Here is a 22,208-nt window from a genome sequence, read left to right as displayed (position 1 = left end):
TGCATGCAGCTCCATTTGGTTTCAACATTAGAAATGCAAAGAGTATTAAAAAAAGACATCAGCCATCCAGCAGAGTCACGTTTCACCCTTCATTCAGGACCATTAGCACTCAGGGACAATTTTCATCCTTGTGTTACAAAGCTACTGAAAACGTCATGAGCATATCTGATGCATACTATTATATCTATTGTTTAATTTTATAATGTTGTATTTAATGTATGATGTTAAACTCATGATCTGTTACTTAAATGGTATTGCTGTCACTAGTCTGTAGGAGACATGCAATTAAGAATTTGATTTTATAGTACAGTGTACGGCTGTACAACTAAATATAGGTCACTATGCACTACCTTTATGTCCACATTATCCTCATAAGCTCTTGTAAACCTGCCACAAGAAAATTACACCTGCCATCACAAAGGTTTAATATTAAAGTAACATGACACAATGATGTATTTATATCCATATGAACACAATACTTGTTTTTTGAGCCAGTATTTCCTGTACAACATCATTATAAGAAACTAGCCAACCTGTGGCGTAGCATATGCCGCATAACTATGTATTGATGGGTGAACACTTCCTGAAAGACACAGTTGTCCAAATGGGGTTGGTTTTGAGGATACGACTGTAGGTGAATGAAAAGATGGAACTCTAGAGAGGGCAACATACAATACAGCGTTTTACACGCCGCATACAGCGATTCACATCGAAGCATAGACACTGCTAAGACCATGGGATACCCCTCGCAAACTGTTTTACACGCCGCATACAGCGATTCACATCCGCGACAAATATGATTCTTCTTAGATGGTCCTGTCGCCCTCGCTCTCGAAGCATACACACTGCCTGGTCATGTGCCCGCTCGCAAGAGCAACTAACAGAGACCCACCCACCAACTGTAAGACCATGGGATACTCCTCGCAAACTGTGTTACACGCCGCATACAGCGATTCACATCCGCGACAAACATGCTTCTTCTTATGGGGTGGGTTTGAGGATACGACTGTAAGGGAACTCTGGAGAGAGCAACATACAATTGTCCGTGACTGAAAACTGGAGGACCGCCGCCGCGCCCCCACCTCCCAGAGCAAGGGACAGGGCTGGACGACAGTCACGCGCGGAGGGCGGAACGGGGTGTGAGGGGAAGGACACCCAGTGAGGACGATGTATTGATGGGTGAACAGTCAATCGCCAGTCGGCATTGTTTATGGTCAGAACTACGTCGGTATGTGGTCGTCTTCGATTAATGAAAATATTGTTGGAAAATGCTTTCACTCTCACGCGAATTGTTAGTGGGCGGGTCTCTGATGTGCGTGTGAATTGTTGGTGGGCGGGGCTCTCTGAGTTGGCAAGCATGGCTGTCTTGCATGCGTCTTGCTTGCCATGGACATAGTGAATTATATATACAGATTTTACTTCCACTGAAATCTTAAAAGTATTTTTAGGAATCATTTGGCTGATCAAGTAATTCAGCAGCTCGTAAAATATTAGAACACCAGCCACTGATTTTGACAACATGCTCAATAATTTAAGGGGATAATGGAAGTTTGCTTGTCAAAATGGAAAGTGAACTGAATCTCAATTTCCCAATATTGCAAGTAATTTATTCCTTCTTTTTCTTTATCTCCTGATCTCAGTTTAACAGGAAAGCCTGCTTTCAGTAGGTTTTCTGTATGTTTTCAACATGTTCTTATGATAGACTCCCTACAACTTCAAATACAAGAGAAATTCTACACCTCCTCCACCACCCCAGAACTACAGTGGATATAAAAAGTCTATACACCCCTGCCAAAACAGCTAATTTTGTGTAATAAAAAATGAAACCAAAATCCTGTCAGAACTTATTCCACCTTTACTGCAAAAAGTGCAATCTATACAAAGAAGGTGAAAACAAACCAGAAACTATTCACAAAAAAAGGAAAAAAAAACTACAAAAATCTGTTTGTATTCATGTGTACACCCTTTAATAATCAAGTATGTGGCTGCATTCAAATCAATGAATCACAATATGTCTCATCTCAAACAGCAGTTAGTATACACCTAACATCAATTAAAGCGTCTCTTATTGAACTCAGATAAAGTTTGGCTGTTCTTGTAGGATTATTCTGATATACTCTTGGTTGGAACACACTCCAATAACCATGGTGTGCAAAGAGTTTTAAAAACATGAACAGGATCTCATCATTGAAAGGTATCAGCCAGAACAGGGCTACAAAAAAGTATCCAACACATTAAACATCCCATGGGGCATGGTGAAGACAGTCATCAACAAGTGGAGACTCAACATGACTCAACAGCGACTACTACCAAGATCAGGACATCCCTCCAAGATTGATTAGAAAACAAGGAGAAAACTGGTTCAGGGAAGCCACCAAGTGGCCTACAGCAACATTAAAGGAGCTACAGGATTTCCTGGGAGTAATGGTTTTTCCATACATGTGACAACAATAAGGCATATTCTTCCTATGCCTGAGTTGTGGAGTAGGGTAGCAAGACGAAAATCTTTTCTCAGAAAAAAAAAACCAAAAACATCCAAACCCAGCTAAACTTTGTAAAAAGGTATATCCAGTTTCCCACAACCATGTGGAAAATGTATTATGGTCTGATGACAGCAAGGTTGAACTATTGGGCCATAATTCCAAAAGCTATATTTGGCACAAAAATAGCACACAAGCACATCACCAAAAAGAACACCATGTTCACAGTGAAGCATGGTGGGGGCAGCTTCAAGCTTTCGGCTGCTTTTCTTTAGCTGGAACTAGGGCTTTAGTCAAAGTGGATGGAATCAAGAAGAGCGCCAAGCATTGGCCTATTTTGGCAAAAAACCTTCAAGCATCTGCTTGGAATCTGAAGACATTGCAGCATGACAACGACCTAAAGCATTCATCAAAATCAACAAAGCAATGGCTTCATCAAAGGAGGATGAAATGTTCTGGAATGGCACAGCCGGAGCCCAGACCTGTGGGGTGAACTGAAGAGAGCTGTGCACAGGGGATGCCCTCGTAATCTGACAGATCTGGAGGAATGTGCAAAATTCGCCAAGTCTAGATGTGCCAAACGGATAGACTCTTTCCCAAAAAAACTAAAAATATTAATGTAGGGGGTGTGCACACTAATGAAACCATGAATTATATATTTTTCTTTTTTCACTGAACAGTTTCAGATTTGTTTACACCTTCTTTGTATAGATTGCACTTTTGCAATAAAGGTGGAATACGTTCTGACAGGATTTGTCTGCCGCCATTTTTTTTAGTCACACAGGACCTGCCATTATGGCAGGGGTGTGTAGACTTTTTACATCCACTGACCGACTAATCTGAGTTCAATGGACAGCTCCTTTTTCTTCATTTGCAAGTTTTATCTCTGATGCTGTAAATAATGTAAAACACATGACATTTTGATTGATGTAAAATTGCTGCTGCCCATTTTAACAACCAACGCATTGGTTGTAGGCTACAGAGCCAACCAATGAGAGAGAGAGAGAGAGAGAGAGAGAGAGAGAGAGACAGAGACAGAGACAGAGACAGAGACAGAGACAGAGACAGAGACAGAGACAGAGACAGAGACAGAGACAGAGACAGAGACAGAGACAGAGACAGAGACAGAGACAGAGACAGAGACAGAGATAGAGATAGAGATAGAGATAGAGATAGAGATAGAGATAGAGATAGAGATAGAGACAGAGACAGAGACAGAGACAGAGACAGAGATAGATAGATAGATAGATAGATAGATAGATAGATAATTAATCCCAAAATATCAATGTGGTAAGATTTTCTATAATATAAAAAACACACTAAATAATACAGGTGGATTATACAGTGTTTTTAGAATAAATCAATTCAGAAGAAATACATTTCTAAACCTTTCTGAAAACAATTTCACTTTGTCATTATTGGTTATTATGTGTAGATTAATGGTCAAAAACGGCAAAGTTATCCATTTAAACGTAAATCCTAAATCTACGATATAATAAAGTGAGCAGAAAGTGAAGGTGTCTCAATACTTTATGAATCCTTGTGTTTTGTCTTTCAGTGGTTCAGGTTTCAAGCCAAATCATTACCTCATGAGGCAGGTGTCAGGGAGGGAAGCCACCCTTAACACTCCGTAGAATAGGGGTTCCCAACTCCAGTCCAGTCAATTAAAATTAATTCAAAAGAAGTTAATTAGCAGTAAAACAGTACACTAATTAAGAAAAGGTTTGGAATGAAAACCTGCAGCCATTGGGGACCTTCAGTACCGGAGTTGGGGAGCCCTGCCATAAAAGGTCCATGAGAGATGGAATACAGAGCAGTATTCCCCACATTGAAATTTCTCAAATGCATGGATCAGTAAAACTTGAAAGATTGTGAAAATTTGGGGTTTTTTCAGTCTCTTTATTAAAAGATATGTGCACAGTGAAAGAAAATAATGTTGACTGTTGAAGTACCTATTAAATTACTGCCCTTAAAATGAGTGTATTTTAACTGACAAATGACCATCCACCACTGAAGGAGACAGATCAAGACCCACCTTAACAAAACTTGGAATGTCACAGCAAACAGGCTGTACAAAAAATCCTTGACAGCTCAACCACGTGCACAAATGCAGTAAACTGCAAAGTCACATTTATGAATACGCCTATCTGTCTTCAAGTCAAGTGTAAAAAACACACGCTGCAGTTGTTTGAAACAGAGGTCATTTTGCTATCATAAGATCAAGATGTCATATGAAAATCTTTTCATGTGCATGGCAAATTGCTCTTATGAGTAAGTCTTTTTACCTCTCGATTTAAAAAAGTCTACATAAAAATGTTAAAAGGGTAAGGGAATAAGCATTTGTATTTTTCATCTTAAATTTTGAGGCAGCAGTGCATAAAATATAAAAAAAAAAACCAAGGCAGCCACTGAAAAAGTTTTAGGGAAACCAATGTCTCTGAAATAAAATTATTAATATTCTAACTGCATGGGCAAATTCTTGAATTTTGGGCATGACACATGCCACGGTATTCTATTACTTTCTAATACATACAAAGAGAAAAAGGCGCAATACAGTTGGATTATTTTTGTGAAGGCAGGTATCAAGTAAGATCATGAAGCACTCAAGAGGTGCATCATCTGAAGATCTTTTTCACATTAAGGATCCTATTAGAAAGAAAACACTAAAAGGTAATTGAATTTTGCTCAGTTATCTTCATCTCTGTCAGCTCCTGCTATAATAACTTACTCTCAGGAGCACAGATAACTCAATTCTGTCCAGCAAGCATATGTTATGAATCTCCAAAGCAAAGTTGTCTAAATCATCCTGGTCCTCTATCAAGGTTTCCAGTAGATATGAACTCTGACAGAGAGCAAACATAAATTTATTTTTATCTATTTAGTATTTCATTTCCTAGTGTCTTATAACTCGTTGAAAATATCTACAGTCATACATTATAAGTAAATGTAGTATAAACATATGATCAAAAAAACAATTTTTGGTTATCTGGCAACATTAATATCTGAACAGAAATGATTGTAAGTGTAAACATGTATGCCCTGTGAAGCATCTGAGTTCCGTCCATGGCTGCTTCCTGCCTTGCTGCCACTTCTGTCAGGATAAGATATACAGTTGCTCCTTGGGATACTGGCTAGCTCAAAAAAATGGATGGATAGATGGATTGCCAGACAAATAAAATAGCTAAATCCCGAACACACTTTTACTTAAATATGCCCAAAGGTTATTTACACAGATTATAATTTAAACAGTTTTAATTAAAATAGTAGAGACTGTGTTTATGGACACTTTAAAATGACTAAACATTAACCGATAAATGTAAGAGCCAAACAAAATAAGGACAGAGACACAACTATACAGCTACCAGCAATAATTGCCCAAGCAGCAGTCAGCCACACTGTCATAAGCCATGAACGGGCAGCACAGTGTAGGTGCTAAGGACTTTAAACCCTAAGGTTGACAGTTCAATTCCCACTTCTGACTGTAATGGTACAATACAAGCAAAATATCAAAGTGCCAAAAGTTCAGTTCATCAAACCAAAAAATGAATAATCTTCAGTAAAATGCAGTGCATTTGGAGGTTAAAAAAAACAAGTCAATAAATCTAATGAAACAAGGTTAAAATCCAGAGACAGTTCTTTCTTAGAATATAAGCCCCATTGCTCCCCACTAAAATCTCGTGCCTCCAGACCTTGCAGTAAGAGGAGACACCCGCCAACAGGTGCAGTCATCCTTAAATACCTGACTCGGGTCCCCATTGTCAGGCATTTTACATCAATGGGGTGCCACACTCACATATCTCCTATCACCACATAATGGGCCACTCCTACTCCCCATAATTGTTCAACAGGAATGTCTCTCCTTCAGTCCCAGGCTCCTCTTCCTGAGGCTCAACTCTGACCATTTGCCTCCATTCCCCTTTCACGTGGGCTCTCCTGATCATGCCTCTCGCTCTTGTTATTTCTCTTTCTTCTTTAACCTCCATTCTCTCTTATTCAGCTCTTCTGATCTCTTTTTATTCCTTTATCTTTTTCCGTTCTCCCTACTCTCTGCCCCTGATTGGGTGCAGATGAGACCCTCTGCCCACTCTGAGGTGTGAATGAGGCACTCACATTTGCATGTGAATATGCAATCAGCCAAGCACCACAATCAATCCCGGAGCAGCACCGTCATGTGCCCACCTGCCTACATGCTCTCAGGACTTGATTATTTATTTAAAACCAGCACCATGGACTACTTAACCTCAGCAAGTCACTTAACCTTTATTTGTGAAAAAAATAAATAAATTTTTATATATATTTATATGATTGATGCCTTTATCCATGCCGATTTACAGCATTTGAGATACAATTGGTTCAATTTCTTGGCATGTGAAGTGACTCGCTCAATGCTCAACCTCAATTTTCAAGTCCGAAGCCTTAAACACTATTCCACACGGCCTGCACATGTACTGTTATGTCAACAACTGCACCATATTCTAAACTTACAAGTCACCTTGGATAAATGTATCAGTCAAAGATAAAATAATAATGGAAGACTTCTCTTCATGAATAAGGTGCATGACCTCTAAAGAAGAGTCATAGGAAACCAAAAAAGCTACATTTCCACAGTTAAGCACTAAGGAAACAGGCAGGAGATAACACTAAAAAAGCGGAGACTGTCAAGACTAGATAATACAAGGAACCTTCTTCAGGCGTCACAACAGTAAGAAGCTTGAAGGGGCCAGGTAGTGAAACAGACATTTTAAGCATCAGCCTTTTCCAAGTGTTAAAACAAAATACTCTTGGTGACCCAGACAGGATACTAGAACTTCAAACAGCGAGTGGACAGAGTCTGACAAATGAAAATACAGCAATTGCTCAGAAAAAAAACAGACAGCTGATAAGCGATCAGCCACCAAATGGGATACGTGCAGTTATCCATCCTTGAAGGAGAGTGGAACTAAGACAAAAGACACTTGAAGAGAAATGCTTCTCAGCTCTAGCCTTTCAGACTAAACAGAAAATGATCCATTCCACATGAAGGAGTTACATTAAAAAAAGTAATATTAAAATATACTACACCCATTACTGGATGACAACACAGGATTTACTTAAGTCTAGAAATAACCTGTAAATAGTTTCATTAAAAAACACTTCTAACTTGAGCATAAAGTCACAACTTATGATTAGTTTTCTTGCTCTTTTTGAGTTTAATTCAACAGTACATAAGAAATTTGACAAAAAAAGAACATTCAGTTCACCAAGCATGCTTGTTTAGCTCAGAGCTAAGTTGTCCCAATTTCTCATCCAGATCCTTCTTTTAGGTTGTCAAGGTTTCTGCTTCAATTACATGTCTCTGTTGTTTGTTCCAGAGTCCCAAAACCCTTTGCATAAAGAAGTGCTTCCTGGCTTCAGTTTTAAATGCATTTCCCCTTAATTTCCACTGATGTCCTCAAGTATGTCATTCACCCTTAAGCTGAATGTTGCTGACTCTGCAGTACTTTATCTACTTAATAGTAGTTTTGTTTATGTAGTGTCTTTTCTAAAATCGCTCACTTAACTGTTAACTCTTCTTCAACAGCACAACAGAGTACAAGTGATGGGAACAACAGTAGGAGCAGACCATACCAGCAGGTGCTCAGTTGCCTGATTTTCTTGCAGTAGAAGTTACAGTCAAATGAGCGCCTGTGCCTTAAAACTTCGAAGCACCTGGATCGAATCCTGACCATATGGATGTGCTTCACATGTTCTTGTTAAGTATATAGAGGTTTACTTATGTGTACTCCAGCCGTCCTTAGATTTTTCCAAACACATTATGAGTAAGTGTAGGCTTATGTGTGGGAGTGTCCTTGTTGGCACAAAAGACTCCATCGCCATGTGACATAAAATTTTCAACAAATGGGCTCAATAAATAAACAGAATGAATTAAAAATGGATGATTAAACAAAACTAAACAAAAAACAATGGAGCTGAGATGTTTGGGATTTAGAAATGGATGTTCATTGTATCATCGTTCTACTTCCACAGAGTAAGTGTTACTAATTATAATGTCTTTATTCTTTGGCGATTAAGTTCCTTTAATGTGGCTACTGACAACCTTTAAATGGCTATAACTATGAAATAGCCTGTGTGGTGTGCAGGGTTGGTAACATTACTTAATGAGATGCCCACTGAATCAATAAGTTAATTAAGAAGGCAGGCTTAGTCATGGGATGTACCCACAACCCGCTGGAGGTTGTAGTAGAGAAGAGCGAAAATAAAACTGATGGCAATTATGAACAACTCTACATATCTCCTTCTCTGAGACACCAACATTGAGGACTTTTAGCCAATTAATTATTCAGCAGTTACTGAGGTACCTTCATACAGACAACAATATGCCTTTACAATGCCTTAATGTGATTACACTCTTGTATTTAGCCAGTGTGACCAACAGGGGGTACCAACGAGCCCCAAACACAAGACACAATTAAACAAGTTCAAAAACAAGGAGCTTCATATTCCCTAATATCTTTATTGTCCAATTTCCTACTTGTCAGACAATGTAACACATTCATAAGCTCTTTCTCCTTCTTCCTTATCTCCCACATAGTCTCATTGACATCCTCCCAAATCAGATATCTGAGGTAACAAAACCAGATTCATTAATGGCAGGCCTGAGAGTACATCTGGTGCCACAGCACTGCATGCAGGAAGCACTTCCGGGTCAGGCGGAAGTCCATCAAAGAAGAGATAGTGCTGCCCAGCAACAGCCCTTGGTGGCACCAAAGAACCCCGACAGGGATGTCCCATGGGACTAAAATTAGCATCCTGCTCTGCAAGTATAAATATGGGGGGGTTCGACCACTGGGATACTTCCATGATGTATATTATGACAGACCATGACCCCAGGAAGCAACCACCATCTGTACTTCCAAACAGGCCTCCTTTCCAGAAAAGGTACAAGTACCCATTCCACTCGGGATGCCAGTACATCTTTGTCCTTCCATTCCGGCCTTCCTGCCTAATAAGAAATCTGCATCTGTACCATTCAGAAAACCGGAGCATTGAGCATGGCACTCACACCAGGTAAGAAGTTTTCATCGTCTTAATAATGCTGGTGTGTATTTAAGTGGGGTAGGCATGGGGGGTGGTGGATGCGATTGTTGCTGTTTGTTTTACTTTTCTCAAGCTTCTCTAAAAATCTAAATTACCCATTTTGGACACACAAACAAATAAATCAATTACTTCCATCAGAAGAAACAACGAGAAATTGTTCCTTGTCATGTGTTCCGTTCTTTTCAAGAACACAACTCAAAATATTACGTTGGTCAAGGAATGCCTGGAATTGCAGAAAACTATTTAAAAATTCTACTACTTTTTTTTTTTTTTTTTTTTTATATATAAATCAACTTACACCTCAAGACCTATAAAGAATTGCAGAAACTACCCCACCCTTAACGTTTTACAATACCTTATACTCATTTAATTTTAAACCTTGCTTTATTTACTTTTCTTCACCTTCATAACAAAAAGTGTTTTAAAGAAGAAAATACCATTACAATATTCACATTATGAGTTGCTTACTCGAAAATATTCAAACGTGGGTGTCTCATAATATATGGAAAAAATAATTTGAAAAACAAACTTAAAAACTTTTACTCAGAAAACCAAAAAAGGGTTCATTTAATTACACATATAATGTTTGAAATAATGAACCACATAAGATAACTTAAGGTGACACACTTCTCATGGGTGATCACCTATCATATATCAATTTGTGTACATTGGATTTTGACACCACCAAAGCACACCGATAGTTCTTATTCACATGACAGCTGATGTCCTCCTTCCATCAGTCTAGACCAGGGATCTCAAACTCCAGTCATGGAGGGCCAAAGTGGCTGCAGGTTTTCATTCTAACCCTTTTCTTAATTAGTGACCTGTTTTTGTTGCTAATTAACTTCTTTTGATCAATTGTAATTGACTTGTTAATACTGTACTATTTGTTCCGCGGAATGTCTTCCTCGTTCCTCTAAATTCCTTCATTTCTCTCCTTAAACAGAAATGAAATGTGAAGTGAGTGAACCAACAGAAGACCAACTAAGTCAGGTCCTCAAACTCAATTTCACGCCAACCAGTTACTTAATTAGGGGCCAAATCTTGTTAATTAAAACCGTTCTTCAATTCCATGGCTTTGTTGCTACTCTCATTGTGCAACAGTATACATTTTCAAAAATACTGATTTTTTTTCTTTACTTTTCTAAGAGCATTGTTAAATTTTTTTAGAAACCTGAGGAAATCAACAATCCTGAAACCTCCTCCATTTTAATTTTCAGATATTGTATGACTGTTATGTTTTGATTCATTTTGTATCTCATTACTGTTTGGCTGCTAATTAAGGAAAAAAAAAAACAATTATTGCAACTGAGTCTTCAAGAGCAAATACATTCAAATTAATTGAAAAGAAGTTAATTAGCAGCAAAACAGGTCACTAAGTAGGAAAAGATTTAGAATGGAAAACCTGCAGCCACTGCGGCCCTCCAGCACTGGAGTTGGGGACGACTGGTCGAGATAGATAAAGAGCTATACTGGACTTACTGTGAGGTGTTACACTTTTGCCACTTTTTACACTTTTACCAATTTTGCCAATTAATATCAAGTAGAAATATGATTCTCACTAAAGCAGGCAGCAATGCAATGGTTGTATGAGTGATGGTGAAGCCGACAATGCCAAAATATCCCTCTATGGGTAACAAAATTATTTGACTTTGTGCCTTATCTCTCCTCTTAGATGATCAAAAGCAGAAAACTTGCATTTCAAATAATTCTAACATCACATGATTACAATGTGAAACACAGAGAATTTCTTTCTGCCATGGACAGATAGAGACATTCTTAAATACAATGTATAAATACTCGTGAGATAACCTGAAAAATGAATAGAAGGTGAAAGAAATGTCTTTCTAAAAAACAAAAATTAAGAAGCAAAATTAAACAAGCAAATCCAGACTGTAATTTAGCTGCTCAAACACAAAGTCACTGGTGAAAGCTGCTACTATTTTTAATCTTATTATCTAGAACACAGCGACACAATAATGTTACAAGAAAACAATTAACTATGGAAGAATAAAACAATACAGAAAATTGATTCTTCAACATTATGTCAGACTAGGCACATTCATTTTTCTTTGTGTGTGTGTGTCTGAATGTCACTGTTTACAACAATAAAACCATCTTCGTTGTAGATTTGAAATATGCACATTTAGCCATACACCAAAGAAAAGTCTCAGTAATCAGCAGTGCTATGTCATGCATGAAACTTCTGCATAAATCGAGCACAGAAAATGTCACTCTCATTCACCATCTAATGATTATTGGGCAATGAAGCGAGCAGATTCACATTTCATCGGTGCTCAGCTCCATGACTGAACCCTTCATGTAAAGAACGAGGAAAGCCTGCTGTTCCATTATGACAACATGACATTGTAGACTTGTGACAATATCTCTGTTTTTAAAGAAAAGGTAACTAGTTACAGATGAGGTATGGAAATAGTCCTTAACCGTGACAGGCACATCCCTGGCAGTAGCGGTGCGCTGTTAAACAATAATTTGCTATTGTGGCATTTCTTTCCATCACTTGTTTTGTAAAATATCTTGTAAAGAAATTAAAACTTTGAATCTACTCTTTCCAAATCCACATCTAATTTTACAATAAAGTATCCTATAAAGTGAAAGGTCATCTGTAATACAATCAAAATATTTAATTAAAATAAATGATTCAGTTTTGTGAATAACTCATGCTTTAAAATGTACATTTCCAGGGTAATGTAATTATAATGCTTATAATGCAAAAGAATAGCTAACACAAAATCAAGTACAGACAGTGTAGTAAATCTGCTTCTTAGGTTCAAACAAATAATTTTAGGAAAATGATGAGAGCTTTGGTTAAGCTAAAAAATATTAACACAAAATCACTCAAAGGTATAAAATATATAAACATGTTTATTAAATCAAAGGAAATACTTATAAAGCAGTAAATCAGTCTATCCTCAAAAAAATCTAGAAATTTACTAAATATCTATTAGAATACATTTCTAACAACCCTAAACAAATCACTTCTTATAGGGCTCATGGTTCGATTCCCTGATTTGATTCAGCTTATCCTGTAGGAGGTTGAACTTACGCAATGCCAGTACTTTCTATTTTGGTACTGGTTGAAAGCTTGCGTCTGCCAAAAAAAGCAACGTCCTCCGATGTCAACTGGATGGCCTACATATGTCAGTTTTAAACAGTCTCTCTTCAACACAAATTAGCAAGATAGCTATAAAGGTTTATAGTACATACATGTATGCTGACAGATGTTAAATAATATATTAAGCTAACATTTTAATTTTTTGAATTTAGAGGCAAGCTATTTGTTTGTCTTGCGCAGCACTGAAACTAAACAAAGGGCAAATGAAAGAATGGTTTTGAATTATATACATACATACAAATACACCCACACACAGTTTCACAACATTAAAGCAACCTGGCTAAAATTGTGTAGGTCCCCTTCGTGCCATCAAAACAAGACATCAGCAGCAGATCTTTTAAGTCTTGTGAGTTGTGAGGTGGAGACTCCATGGATTGGACTTTGTTTTTCCAGCACATCTTACAGATACTCAACTGGATTAAGATCTGGGGATGATGAAGGCAAAGTCAACATGCTGAACTGTTTGTCATGTTTCTCAAACCATTCCCTAACCATTCGTGCAGTATGGCAGGGCGCATTATCCTACTGAAGGAGGCCCTCCATTGGAGCGCCATATTCCCATAGTGCATTTTGCTTCCATCTCTTTCCCAGGTAAGTGACACACACAAACCCAGCTATCCATATAATCTTCAAGAAAAAGTGATTCATCAGACTAGCCCACCTTCTTCCACTGTTCAACAGTCCAGGTTCTGACACTCATGTGCCCATTGTATGCACTTCCACTGGGTAGACAGGGGTTAGCAGAGGCACTCTGACCAGTAGCGCAATCTACAATGCACTGTGTGTTCTGATACCTTTCTCTTGTGGCAAGCATTAAGTCTTTCAGCAGTTTGTGCTACAGTAGCTGTTGAGCGATATCGGACCAGGCAGGCTAGCCTTCACTCCCCACATGAATCAATGAGCTTTGGGCACTCATGACCCTGTCATCAGTTAACCAGTTTTTCTTCCTTGGTCCATTTTTGGTAGGTACTAACCACTGCATGCCAGGAAAATCCCAAAAGACCTGACATTTTGGAGATATTCTGACTGTCATCTAGATATCACAATTTGCCCCCCTTGTCAAAGTTGCTTAGATCCTTACAGTTGCCCATTTTTCCTGCGTACATCACATCACCTTCAAGGGCTGACTGTTTACTTAGTGCCTAACATATGCCTCCCTCTGACAGGCGCCATTGTAACGAGATAATTAATAACATTCACTTCACCTTTCAATACTTTTAATGTTTTGGCAGTTACGTAGTCGCTATAATGGTCCATAGTGGTGAAGAAGGAACGGAGTCAGAAGATGAAGCTCTCAACATACTGGTCAATCTACATCTCAAACCTCACTTATACTCATGTGTTTTGGGTAATAACCAACAGAAGAGATCAAGGGTACAAGCTGCCGAAATGAGATTTCTGCAGAGGGTGGCAGGGCTCTCCCTAAGAGTAAGGGTGAGAAGCGCAGACAGAAACTTACAGAAAAACTGATGTGCAGATTCTCTCAGATCCTTATTAATTACATAAAAATATTACATTTTTATTTTTATACTGTATTGAGGATTTGTTCTGTTCTGTGTATTGTGTTGTACTGTACTGTATTGACCCCCTTCTTTTTGACACTCACTGCACGCCCAACCTACCTGGAAAGGGGTCTCTTTTTGAACTGCCTTTCTCAAGGTTTCTTTAATTTTTTCCTTACAAGGGTTTTTTTGGGAGTTTTTCCTTGTCTTCTTAGAAAGTCAAGGCTGGGGGGGCTGTCAAGAGGCAGGGCCTGTTAAAGCCCATTGCGTCCCTTCTTGTGTGATTTTGGGCTTTACAAAAAATAAATTGTATTGTGATGATCTTCACTGCCATGAACAGTTGACTTTTTTTGGACTCGGTGGTTATTCAAGTTCCAATTACTGACCTGTAACTTGTGAGCTTGTTCTCTATTCCTGGTATTTTCTTGACAGTAAAACACTAATCAGACTGCTGAAATAACACATTTTATTATTTTGCCCATCTCTGAGTAAGAGATGATATGGAAGATATTATGTTTGGTGGGTTTAGTAGAGTTAACTACCAAAAAATAGCTCCTGTGTATGTTACACATGTCAATAAAGCAACTACTTAACTGAACAGTAATGTTACATCAAGTGTAAAATGTAGTGTTGATATCTATGCATTCAGCAATGGCACAATTGCACTGTGCAAGTAGTATGGAAAAGTACATAAACTTTGCCCTTCACGCTACATTTAAAGCTATAGCTGTAACTAAGAACAGGTGTTTTTCAATTATAAATATGACAATATGACATAGTAAATGTGGTATGTATAGTAAATATATATAGTACTTAAAACTTAAAAATGGGAAGGAATATTCATTATGAAATAAAATCGTACAAGAAATAACACAATTGTAACAACCCATTGTAAAGTGGTCCTAAGACGGGCAGTCTTAAAAACCTACACCTTCATATTAACAATATTGCTAAATACAGACCTTCAGGTTTTAGCTATGGTGCTGGAACATACCATTGCCTCAAAATTCATTTTTCATATACAAAAACACCCGCTATTTAACATTTCAGTCCTATTTATCTGGTAGCCACAAATCTTTACTTCTTCCAGTTATACTGTAGAAGGTTTTCCACAGTGCTCAGCACTTAGCCCAATCATATTATTTATCTTCTTGCAGTGGTTGAGATTATTAGACAGTGTGGATTGAGACTTCATTTTTAAGGTTTTAACAAAAACATGGGAATATACAACTGCATGCACTGCGGCCTAGTGGAATAGGCTTTGAACTTCAAACCCTGATTTTGTGGGTTAAAATCCTGCTACTGACACTTTGTGAGCATGAGCAAGTCACTTTACTTGCTTGTGCTTTAATTGGAAACACAAAAGGAAATGTAATTGTATCTCAAATGTTTTACGTCACCTTGAATAAGATGTCAGTCAAACAAATAAATAATAACAGCTGCTTCACTTATGCACTTATCCTTGCAGTCGTGGTATTATAATATACATCTTTCTAACATGTTATATTATTAAAAATCATGTCACAATTTGTGGTCTTCCAATAAAGAATTATAAATTGTCAGCATTAAAGTCTCTTGGAGACTAAACTCACAGATCATAAAACTTTCTACTGCATTATATTGGACAGCCTTCCACAATGAATACTTTTAAAACTACCTTAAAGACTTATCTTTCACAATCAGACTTTTATGTGTTAATTGTCTTGTGTTATAAGTTATTTCCTTATTTTTCTCTGTTTTATGTACTTATGTATTTTCTTTCTTTTTAAATTTTCTTCCTTTTTAGAAATTCTAGTGTGTTCAGACCCTAATGTGTGTGTGTGTGTGTTTATTTATCTATTTATGTACTTATTTATTTATTTAAAGAGCTTCTGTAACAAGCCAAATGTCCCCCTGAGAAAAAACAAAAGTTTTATCTATCTATCTCTCCATCCATCCATCAATAATGTCCTTGAGTGACACGTAAGGTGTTTTCAAATAAAATTTACTTTTGCTAGTATAAAGAAAAATTGTAATTTTTTTCAACTAAAGCTTTCTTCCATAAATTAGTTTTATGTATCCACAACATTCTTCAATGTACTTGGGTCTATCTGTAGGGGCACTGCAAGTTTTGTGGTTTCTGCTTAGTCTTTCTTACATATCTCCTTCATTTCTGCTAAAGATAAATTGATATCTTCAAAGATTTTTCACAGCTTATATAGTATTTAAGTGAGATTCCACTTTAAGTAGCTTAAAGGCATCCAGCCTATAGCCCATAAGACACTCCAGTCTTGCAGATGCTACATACTTGATTTTCTCTTCCTGTTGGACTTTCAGTGCATTAAAGGTATTCTGCAGATCCCTTCTCCTTCATCTGTTACACATAATTTGTCTAAATTCAGTATTCCTGATTGAAGTAGGCTCAGTATATAAACAATTTTTTCCATCTTTTCAAATAAGTGTCTCAGAATCTTGGCAATGCTTCTGTAAAATGATTCTATTACCAAGAAGCAATTTTTCTGGCAATCATACTTCCATGTGAAACTATTATCACATGGCCGCTGCACCCAGCTATATGCTTCCACCCAAATGCCATACATACTGTCCATACCAGCATTTCAAATGGCTTTATTAAGGGACATATTTACCTAACTGTGAATGCTGCACAGCCTGTTGTCTACCAGACAGGTTTTCACATCCCTGGACTTCTGGCACTATATTCTTTTCATTTTAGTCACAGCCGAACAAGCAATTTATGCTAGATTTGTAGCTTGTCAAGACGGCTTTCTTCACAGGAACAAAAAAGGTTCATTATCCCTACATTTTCTAATGAGGAACTGTCCTGTGTTCACATCCAAATCAATTTTTTGTTTCCTTCTACCCAGATCAGTGGCTCCCTGCTATTACCAAAAGGGTGTGGCATTATCATTGGCCTTCACTGCTTTATATTCTGACTGATCCATCAAATACGCGACTTAACATGCCCAGGTGGATTACTTCTGTAATCCTTGCCCATTAAAAGACGTGAACAGAATGCCATCACATGAAAACAAATAACTAGAACATGTACCTAAACAATAATTGCATGATTTTATATATGCCTATGGTACACATTGAGCATTTTAACTAAAAGGCAACCAGAGTCTTTATTCTGTACTTACATTTCTGAATGAAATTATTTAATACTGTATACTACAGTAGAGAAGACAGGAGAAGATTCCAAACAACACTTAATCACAAATACAAACAACAGCTGGCCAACTGCTTTATTTTATTACTTCTATATTCATGTAGTTCAAGTTTAACTATTTGTTGACTTGATGACAGACAAGACAGATAATGTGAGGCCCACATGAACTGATATTTACTAGTTTAAAAATTTTAGTATTTAGAAATGTTTATTAGTGTTTCAATGTCATATGGCTTTGTAACAAAAAAATAACTAGTTGCATTTTATCAGTGAAGTGTATCTTCATTATAGGTACAGTGGATATGGCTAGGCAAAAACCATATGGTGAGACAGGCAGAAGTCGTTAAAGTACCACTTCTAAATTATATGTTTACTTTTTATATGCAACAGAGAAGGCAAATTTCTTGAAAAGCTTTACGCCATATTAAATTTACAACACATTATCAAGTATGCAGTTATTTTCAAATTAGTATTATAGTCCATTACATTAATAACTGGTCATCAACATTCTTCAAATCAACTAAACAGAATTTAAAACACCAAAATCAAAATGATATTCTTAAAAATATAAGTTAGGAGGTCTGCAAATCATTTGGTGGAATTATATATCAGTCTCAATTACGGCTGTGTCAATACAAAAATTTCAAATTTTGATACGATACTAATAATAATTGAAAGTCAACACCATTTTCGATACCCAATACAGTATATAATGTAACTCAATAAATATGTATTTAAATAAATTTCAATTCTGTATGCATTAAAATCTTTACATTGTTGGAAGCAAATTATGGAAATTTTAATCATTAAATGGAAAATTTCAAGTAGTGCAATCTTTTTTAAAATGTAAGAGTAAAGTCCTGTAAACAATAGAAAGTAAAAACATTTCAATCTTGTCAAGAGTTTTTTTGCAATCTTTTGTAAACAGTATATATAAAAGTATTAAAAGATTAAATGTTCAACTAAAAAAGAATATTAATATGATCTTTTCTAAACAATTGTTCTGAATAGTAACAAACAGACCACTAACACACTTAAAGGCTGTACATGAACAGTAACAGTGCACATTGCATTATGGAGTAAACTAACTGGGATGTCTTTGTAACATCCCAGTGTTTTTGCAAGAAAGACTAGCATGTGAATGGTCTCTTCTGTGAGGCAGCTGCATCAATTGGTTGGGCCTGGATGTACTAAATTCACTCTCTAAAGCACAGCTGGAAGTTTATGAGCGCACCGAAAAGTCGAAGCACTGTTTATGAAGTTGAGCACTGAAGCATTATAGTGCCTTACATTATACAGCAAATGTGACGAAATATAATTTTAAAATTGCTTATAATGAAATAAAAGAAAGCAACATGCTACAACAGCACATTCTGTGGCGAGAGGTTAAAAATCGAGGGAGCGACAAAGCAATGGTGCTAAAGCACGCAAGAATGCCTAAGAATGCAAACCCCTATCTTGAACTGACTACAAATAAAAGTTTTGACATGTAGAAAAACTAAACTTTTGATTTCACAAGCACTAGTTTAAAGATTTATACTTATTAATGTTTCCTTAATTTAGAAATAAGATACCCCTAGAAATTCTTTGTATTGTCTCTCGTGTCAGTCCTCTAAATTGGTTGTGTTAGCCCTTTTAGCTGGTATTGTGTGGTAGCAAATCTTGCATACAGGCTTGTATGTGTCTTGTGGTTTTCCATCACAATTTGCTATATCCCCAAAGTATTTCCGGACACCACTCCAGCTGCCATCTTTGTCAATTACACATACTGCTGACGGCTGCAACGGCGCTGAAGTTGCCACCTTATTAACACCCTTAAATGGATGGAAACATGGCTGCTTGCTCGTGCCATGCTAATTGCTAGCCTACGTGGCTCAACTGGCAAAACCATTGAACCAGAAGCACATTTGTAATTTATGCTGTAGAATCAATATAATGGAAAATGTGTACTGAACTCATTTTAAAATGTTAAAATTGATGTTAATCGATATTTCTATACTTTTAACAATCCTAGTCTGCATAGTCATATCAAGTGAAAGTTTGGCATGCAGAAGACTATTTTAGCAATATACTGAGAATTAAGAGTTCTAAACCAGGATCAGAGTAGTTGACAGGCATTTTGGATAATATTTTCTGACTTTAAAGAAAGCCCCCCGCTGTTCAATTAGTGGACTTTGATTCAGGTCACAAAAGTTTTTGAACCCAATAGCCAATACTCCAAAGATTAATTCGACCGACTTGAGGAAATTACACAGAGCACACGTTTGTAAGTTATGAAACAAATATCAAAAGTGCTTACCTCGAACTCAGCATGTTTGTGAATATCTTCTGCCCTCTGTCTGCTGAGTATGAACTCCGCCTCATTTGCAACTCTTACCAGGTGATCCTTCATGGTATGGCTTAACAACCTTAAAAGAGAAGAAGCACATAAAAGATTAACAATGAAACAACCATAATCAAATTCAGAAAATGTGAAACTTCCAAGAAATACATAATTACTGCTGCAATGCAATTTTTTTCACAAAACAAAAAACAGTATTTAAAATTCATTTACTTTCTAAAAACTACTTATTACAAAATATGATTGCGGACCCATTCCCCAGGAACATGAGAAAAGACAATTCACAGTTGCCAATTAAACTAACATGGACATCCTTGGGCAGTGGAAGGAAGCCTGAGTATATCGATGTTAAGAATACAGCTATCAAGCCAGGATTCCAGAGACGTGATGTTATTTACATCAAATTCTTGAGAAAAAGTATCACAGCAATGAGGGGTTACGTAATCGTATAAAGATTTAGAACTAGTTACTACTACACAGTTAAGTCTACAGATTTCATGAAAAATCTCATTCAATATGAAATGTGTATTGCTGTTTTCAACTGTAACAAAATATACTTGTGTTTACTTAGTTTATAGTCACAATAGTGTAGTATCCAGTCATTCCGGTGTGGATGTGCTTTAAAGGATAGGCTTCATATACTTGATGTGAAGGTGATTTTTATTATTAATGGGGTGCTGTCATTTCCTTTAAATGCTTACGATGAACATTAGATAGATTCAGAAATATGGGTTCAAAACACATTTCCTTTAGAGACTTAGAAAGAAGGATAATGGAGCACCAGTCCAAAAATGAAGTGAAGGCTTTACAAATATGTCTTATCATAAAAGGGTAAATGTTTCTGGCAATTAAAAACACATCTTGAAACCACAAAAATGTTGAATAAGACACTGACCAAAGCATTTTGAAAAAATATATGCTTCTATGACCAATCAATACCAAAAAGAACCATGCTACTCATGTCACATAATCAAAATTCAAAATTGTACAGTCACATGTTCACAACGTCCTAAAATTTTTTTTTTTTTTAATTAAAACATTGTTAAATAAACTAATACTGGAAAATGTGCTCGTGAGCAAAATAGGAATGCGCTCAGAAGTGAACAAGCATTTAAATTATAGACCTGTCACCTGTTGCTAAATTTAGGGCGGAGTGGTGACTCTGAGGCTAAGGATCTGGGCTGGTATCTAGAAGGTTGCCGGTTCGAATCCCTGCCACTGCCAAAAGAGGTCCTACTCTGCTGGGCCCTTGAGCAAGACCCTTAACCTGTAATTGTTCCAGGGGCGCTGTACAATGGCCACCCTGCGCTCTGACCCCAAGGGGTATGCGAAAACTAACAAATTCCAAATACAAGAAATTGTATAAGGCGAAATAAAGAACAAAAGAAAAAAAATTCAATTCATATCCACAACAGAGTGAGTTGGAGAAGTAACACTTTAATTCAAATGTTCAGGCAAATTTGAGCAATTTCAATACTCGTTCAAAAGAGTGTTTTTGGGAAATGGGTTAAGTAACAATAATTTTATAAAACAAAGTGTTTGGGCCACTGTGAGCATACAACTGGATGTCTATCCCAGCAGCACTGGGCGTAAGGAAAGAGAGCATCATGGACACCCCACCAGTCCACTGCAGGACATACTCACATACACAACAACATTAAGATTGGGATAACTGAGATAAAACCTAACCTGCATGTGTTTTGCAATGTGGAATAAAAACCCATGTGGAGACAGGGAAATGTGCAAACTCCACATGGACAATTACTGGATACAGGATGGGAATTTAGAAAGTTAAATCTGCATAGCAGAAGCATCAGGAATGTACATCAAAGTTTAAATCTTGTAGAATTAAAAAATGTCTAAAACTCTTATTCAGAGTTCTGCAATGATTAAACAACAAAAATGCTCTTAAAAGGTTATAGGTTTATTCCCATTTAAAATCCTCATGCGTTAGCTTGAATTCCATACATTATTGTTTAAGACAGAAAGATCCAGAGGTACTAGTACTGAATTACAATTCCAAAAAGCAAATCACATGCATCATTCCTTTTCCACGTTTGCACTACTGCTGCTCTATAGCTGTGTGTGGCTTAAATACTTTGACATAAAAAATGTCACAAGGATACTCTGAACCTCAAAGGCATCTTATCAACTATAAAACATAGCAAGAGTTTGATAATTCATTTATCATTCATTTAAACTGACTTTGTCCAGCAACAATATCAGCAACTGAGGTGGGCAAGTCTGACATACCCCAACAACTCAAAGTCTCAAAATGTGCTATCGGCTTTAGCTGATTCACAACCATTTTCTGACTTTGCTCTTTTTCCTATCCTTGGAGCAAAAAAAGTGAATTCAGATTTTAAATGTTAACTGAGAATTGAGAGGGGGGGGGGGGATGGGGGGGTTAAAATGACACTTTTACCTGAAACAAATGCTTTGTACATTAACCTTCTACCTAAATTATGAACCAACATAATCTTAATCAAAACACTTTTAACTA

At 36.9% G+C, this 22,208-nt stretch overlaps 1 protein-coding gene across 3 annotated transcripts in view; it reads right to left on the bottom strand.

Annotated features, from left to right (window-relative positions):
• The window catches only part of lrba (LPS responsive beige-like anchor protein), an 830,448-nt gene that overhangs the window by 578,147 nt on the left and 230,093 nt on the right, over positions 1 to 22,208 (bottom strand). For all 3 annotated transcript variants that reach the window (XM_051928096.1, XM_051928098.1, XM_051928097.1), the window contains exon 35: positions 19,664 to 19,772. In XM_051928096.1, coding sequence (XP_051784056.1) covers positions 19,664 to 19,772 — 109 coding nt within the window. The remainder of the gene's footprint in view (positions 1 to 19,663; positions 19,773 to 22,208) is intronic.

This window comes from Erpetoichthys calabaricus, chromosome 5 (assembly GCF_900747795.2).
Source record: "Erpetoichthys calabaricus chromosome 5, fErpCal1.3, whole genome shotgun sequence".
NCBI lineage: Eukaryota > Metazoa > Chordata > Cladistia > Polypteriformes > Polypteridae > Erpetoichthys > Erpetoichthys calabaricus.
Note: the sequence above shows the minus strand (reverse complement) of the source record. Positions and strands in the feature narration are given on the sequence as shown.